This window comes from Charadrius vociferus, unplaced genomic scaffold (genome assembly GCF_000708025.1).
Source record: "Charadrius vociferus isolate BGI_N301 unplaced genomic scaffold, ASM70802v2 scaffold366, whole genome shotgun sequence".
In the NCBI taxonomy this organism is placed as follows: Eukaryota; Metazoa; Chordata; class Aves; order Charadriiformes; family Charadriidae; genus Charadrius; species Charadrius vociferus.
This window is the reverse complement of record NW_009648900.1, coordinates 343,666-348,456: the sequence shown is the minus strand read 5'-3', so window position 1 is coordinate 348,456 and position 4,791 is coordinate 343,666. Positions and strand designations below refer to the sequence as shown.

General features: G+C 49.2%; 2 protein-coding genes across 2 annotated transcripts in view; both read left to right on the top strand.

The window, feature by feature from the left end:
- Nucleotides 1-1,438, top strand: part of HOXA2 (homeobox A2) — an 11,297-nt gene extending 9,859 nt beyond the window's left edge. The window contains exon 2 of the mRNA XM_009887190.1: nucleotides 673-1,438. Coding sequence (XP_009885492.1) covers nucleotides 673-1,421 — 749 coding nt within the window. The 3' untranslated portion in view covers nucleotides 1,422-1,438. The remainder of the gene's footprint in view (nucleotides 1-672) is intronic.
- Nucleotides 1,439-3,805: 2,367 nt separating this feature from the next.
- The window catches only part of HOXA1 (homeobox A1), a 3,612-nt gene continuing 2,626 nt past the window's right edge, over nucleotides 3,806-4,791 (top strand). The window contains exon 1 of the mRNA XM_009887189.1: nucleotides 3,806-3,886. Coding sequence (XP_009885491.1) covers nucleotides 3,806-3,886 — 81 coding nt within the window. The remainder of the gene's footprint in view (nucleotides 3,887-4,791) is intronic.

Below are 4,791 nucleotides of genomic sequence, written 5' to 3'. Positions count from 1 at the left end.
CGCCGGGCCGCTTTTTTTGGCTCCCCCGCATCCCCCCGGCTTCGCGGGGGGACGAGGCGGAGGGGCGGGCGGGCGGGGAGGACGGAGCTGGCCGGGCTCTCTGGAAACCCAAACTTTCCCCGAACTTGCTTAATGCGGGATGATTTATTTGAGTTGGAGCTGACCTCTCTTGTCTCGCCGTCCTAGAGTTAGGATATTTGACAGTAATGAAGAGTGATAGATTGCTCCCGCTCAGCTAAGCAGCTGATGCATTAATTATAAATTGCGGTATGGCTAATATAAAGTTTGCTCTGGTGTGGGGAGGTTGGGGAGCTGGAGGCAGTAATTTGGCGGAGGTGGCCGAGGGGCAGGCAGCACCGGGCGCTCAGCGGTGCAACACAATGGGTTTACTGCATCCAAAGGCGGCCATTTTGTTGCAGTTGCTATTTTATGCTATATGGACATATAGATATAGACACATACGTGCGGAGAGAGCACTCCCCCCCCCCCCCACCCTCCCCCCCCGGGATGCGATGTGCTCGGATGCTGAAATTCAATCTGTGTATTTATCTGTTTTGTGTGTGCGTGCGTGTGTTTTTGCTTTCGCTCTTCTGGCGGTGGTGCTTTGGGGTGCCTGTGGCTGGTGGGTATTTTTCTTTTTCTTTTTTTTTTTTTTTCTTTCTTTTTTAACAGACCCCCTTGAAATCCCCGATAGTGGTAGCGGTGGATCTAGGCGGCTGAGGACGGCTTACACCAACACCCAGCTTTTGGAGCTAGAGAAAGAATTTCATTTCAACAAGTATCTCTGTAGACCAAGGAGGGTTGAGATTGCAGCCTTGCTGGATTTGACTGAGAGACAAGTCAAAGTCTGGTTCCAGAACAGGAGGATGAAGCACAAGAGACAGACCCAGTGCAAAGAGAACCAAAACAGCGAGGGGAAATTTAAGAGCCTAGAGGACCCCGAGAAAGCGGCGGAGGAGGAGGAGGAGGAGGAGAAATCCCTCTTCGAGCAAGCCCTCAGCAACGTCTCCGGCGCTCTCTTGGAGCGGGAAGGCTACGCTTTCCAGCAGAATGCCCTCTCCCAGCAGCAGGCACAGAATGCGCACAATGGCGAGTCCCAAATTTTCCCCGTTTCGCCTTTAACAAGCAATGAGAAAAATCTGAAACATTTTCAACACCAGTCACCCACTGTTCAAAACTGCCTCTCAACAATGGCCCAGAACTGTGCAGCTGGCCTGAACAATGACAGTCCTGAGGCCCTAGATGTCCCTTCTTTACAGGACTTTAACGTTTTCTCCACAGATTCCTGCCTACAGCTTTCAGATGCAGTTTCCCCCAGTTTGCCAGGATCTCTGGACAGTCCCGTAGATATTTCTGCTGACAGTTTTGACTTTTTTACAGACACACTCACCACAATTGACTTGCAGCATCTGAATTACTGAGAAATTAAAAACGTCCTCTCCAAGGGTCCTGCTTTCTCCTCCTCATTCTTTTTTATTTTTCCCGTGAATTAATTTTATTTTTTCCCCTCCCTTTTCCTGGTCGGTATTTTCTGTTTATTACCTCCCTCTGCTGTGCCATTTTGCCGTTTCTTACGAAGTTTTAGTTGTGTTCAATTTTAACCTAGTCACATTCTAGGTCCTTCTATGAAAGCAATATATGAGGTCTGTAAGAAAGTGATCATATAGGAATTGTATCTTCACTTTCTTTTTATTTTTGTATTGCATTAGGATGCGTTGTCATAAGTATTTTTGGTAGAATAAATTCTTGTTTGCTACAAGGAGCTTTCTCTTTTTTCTTTCTTTCTCTCTCTCTCTTTCTCTCTCCTTTCAAGACTGATAACACGATGGGCATTTCTCCCCATTCCTTCTACTCTTCACTTACTAATAATCAAAATCCAACATTCTGACTATGAGCTCTCCCCTTTTGGCATTTTAGGACATTTATTAGAGAGGAAAACACGTACAAATTCTTTATTGCACGGGTTTTAACAAGGGGGAAAAAACCAACAAACCAAACAAACTAAAACCATTCACAGCTTTGATGGAGATCTCTTCCTTTTAATGTATAAATGTAGCATCTTATCTCTGTGAGGATACAAAGCTTGGAAATGCTGAGCTGTAACAAAAGCATGAACGAGCACTTTCTCTCTTACAGGCAAAACATGAGAGACTCAGTAGGATAAGCATCTCCTGCAGAAACTAGCCTGTTACATACACGAAAGGGTTTTTTTTTGGTGGTGTTTTTTTTTTTTTTTTTAAAAATAATCCTGGTTTTCTATAAAGCAGTGCTTAGCAGCCAGCAAGTTTTTTTCAGGAAACGTATCTTAAAAAAATATCAGAGCTCACAGAGAGTGCGCTTGGTTACTTCTCACATGCTGAGCGGTCCAAGAATTCAGCCCTAAAAGAGAAGAGGAAATGGAGAAGTTAATGCCTGCAAAATCAAAAGGGTGGCACAAACGCGGGGGAAAAAAAAGAGCATTTAGGGAGGAATCAGCCCCTCCACTGGGTCCTTTTGAAGGGCGGTGCGGGGGCACAGCCGAAGCTATTTTTTTTTTCTGTTTAAACCTTCTTGCGGGGCGAAGGACTGATAACGAAAAGGGGAAACTCTGACTTTAAAAGTTACGATTTCCTCGGGTCTCCCCACTCACTGCTTGCGGCAGCAAAGATAGGCTTTCAGAAGTTCTCCACCAAATTGCCTGCCACCCGGCTAGCGGCTTTGCCGGACCCCGAACCGGAGGGTGAGCCCTGTCCTTCGGGCTAAAACCGAGCAACAGATGCCAGCGGGGCTCTGCCGCTTCGGGGCCAGGGGATCCCGGGTGGGCGCGATCGCGGCTCCCGGTGTGTGTGTGGGTGCGTGTGAAAGTGTGGTTACATCGCACAGGAGAGTGGGGCTTGAGCGGGGGGTTTGTGGCCGGGGCTCCCCTGCCCGTCCATGCGAGGAGTGTTGTCTCCCAGCCCTGCAACACGTTGTGGAGCTGGGATGCGTGGGTTATAGCTGGAAGGGCTGAACGCAATTCTTCCGAAAGTCATAAATCAAACTCTTTCTATGAATGAGAATGTCATCAAAGAGATCAATTGCAGGAACACATGCACAAATAAAAATCCTCTTACGTATTTGCCGGGGCTGGGGATCCCCGTCTAAAACCATTAAGTGAGAAGGCGTTTAGTCATAATTCATTTTTATTGCTCTTTTAAAACAACAGCTTGGCTGAGCTGCGGACGCGGCGAAACCTCGGCCCTGCTTCTTGTCCTTCTCTCTGCTCCAGCCCTGTCCCTGCGGAAAGCCAGCAGTCTCACCAGCATTTTAACTCCTCTGCCACTGGGTTAAATTGGACTGCAACGTGCACGTACGGGTTGGAGGTTTTTTGGGTTTTTTTGTGCCCAGATTTCTGGATGCTGACAAGGCTTTTTTTTTTTTTTAAAAAAAAAAAAAAGTAAAATAGGCTACGTGATTTAAACTTCTCGCAAACTCCACTTGAATAAATGGGGGGATTCAGCGAGCGGGAGTCGCCTCCGAGTCTCCCGGTGAGCCCTGAGGCCACAGCGGAGGCACACTCCCACGGAAAAGCCTAAAGCGCCGGGATTGTCCCCTCAGCCCCAGTCCCGGGGCAGGAAACGCGGAGCGGAGCCGCGGAGGGGCGCGGAGGGGCCGGGCCGGCCTGCGGGCAGAGGGAAGGGGCGGCAACTCCCCCTCGCCGGGCCGCGGAAGGGGTTGTGTGGTGTCGTGTCCCCCCCCCTCTGCTCCGGCCCTTCTCATGATGTTGCCCCCACGCACAGTACAGACAGCAAAGCCCCGCCAGAGAGACAATGCAACAAAAGAGACAATGGCACGAAAAAGGGAGAGGAAAAAGGATTTCAGGATGCTGGAGACTGTGAGAGGTGCTGTGATTCGGCGGAATTTACGGGTAAACCGGATCTATTTATAGTAAAATATACATTTTTTTTTTCTTGGCTGGCTGTTGTGAAAAAGCACTGAAAAGGTGCCAGCCCTTTTATTAGTAATCAGTCTCAGCGGCCTGCCTTTTTTCTCTGCCTTATGCAGTATTTATCACAAGTGGTTTACGAGAATGAAATAAATGTGTTTACAGCCGTAACCATAGCCAAAATTGGTGCAGTATAATGCCATAAATGCCTCCGGAGTGTTGTTGCTCTTGTCCTCCACCCCGCCCCCCCTGGAGTTTAAGAAACTGAACCTTCCCAGAGAGCCTTTAACCATCCGTGCCTGAGCAGTAAATCAGAACAAATAGAAACACTGAGGGCATAGAGCAGCCCTTCGGTTTTGGCAGGCAGTAGAGAGGCCGTGGCGGTGGCACGGGATAAGGGCTGCCCTAATAGCAGTAGGAGAGGTTTGCACCTAGGAGAGGATGTTGTAGTTCATGTGGGAGGGCGGAGCTTGCGGGTTTATGTGTGTGTGTGTTCGTGAGCAGGGAGAGGTGGCGGGGTAGAAGAACCTTTTTGGATTTCAAAACAAGCAAGAACAGAGCGTGAGAACAGAGGCACGTAGAAGCCGGCTAGAAATGCACCTGCAGAAATAGAGGGGCCAGACCCTCCTGGGGCTGGTGGCAAGGGACATGACTTTCCATCCATCTATCCCCGAGGTTAACGTTTCGCAGGACGCCTCTGTGAAGCCTGTTGGTGCCGTCCTCTCTCCCTGCAGACGGCTGGTTGCCCCGGGACGGACAGACGCCCGGTCTTTACCTCCCCTTTCCTTTTCCGCATACGTAAACCTCATATGAGGTCGCAACCCACATCCCACCGCCCTCCCTCCTTCTCTATCCACGGAACCTTTTTTTTTCTTTTTTCTTTTTTT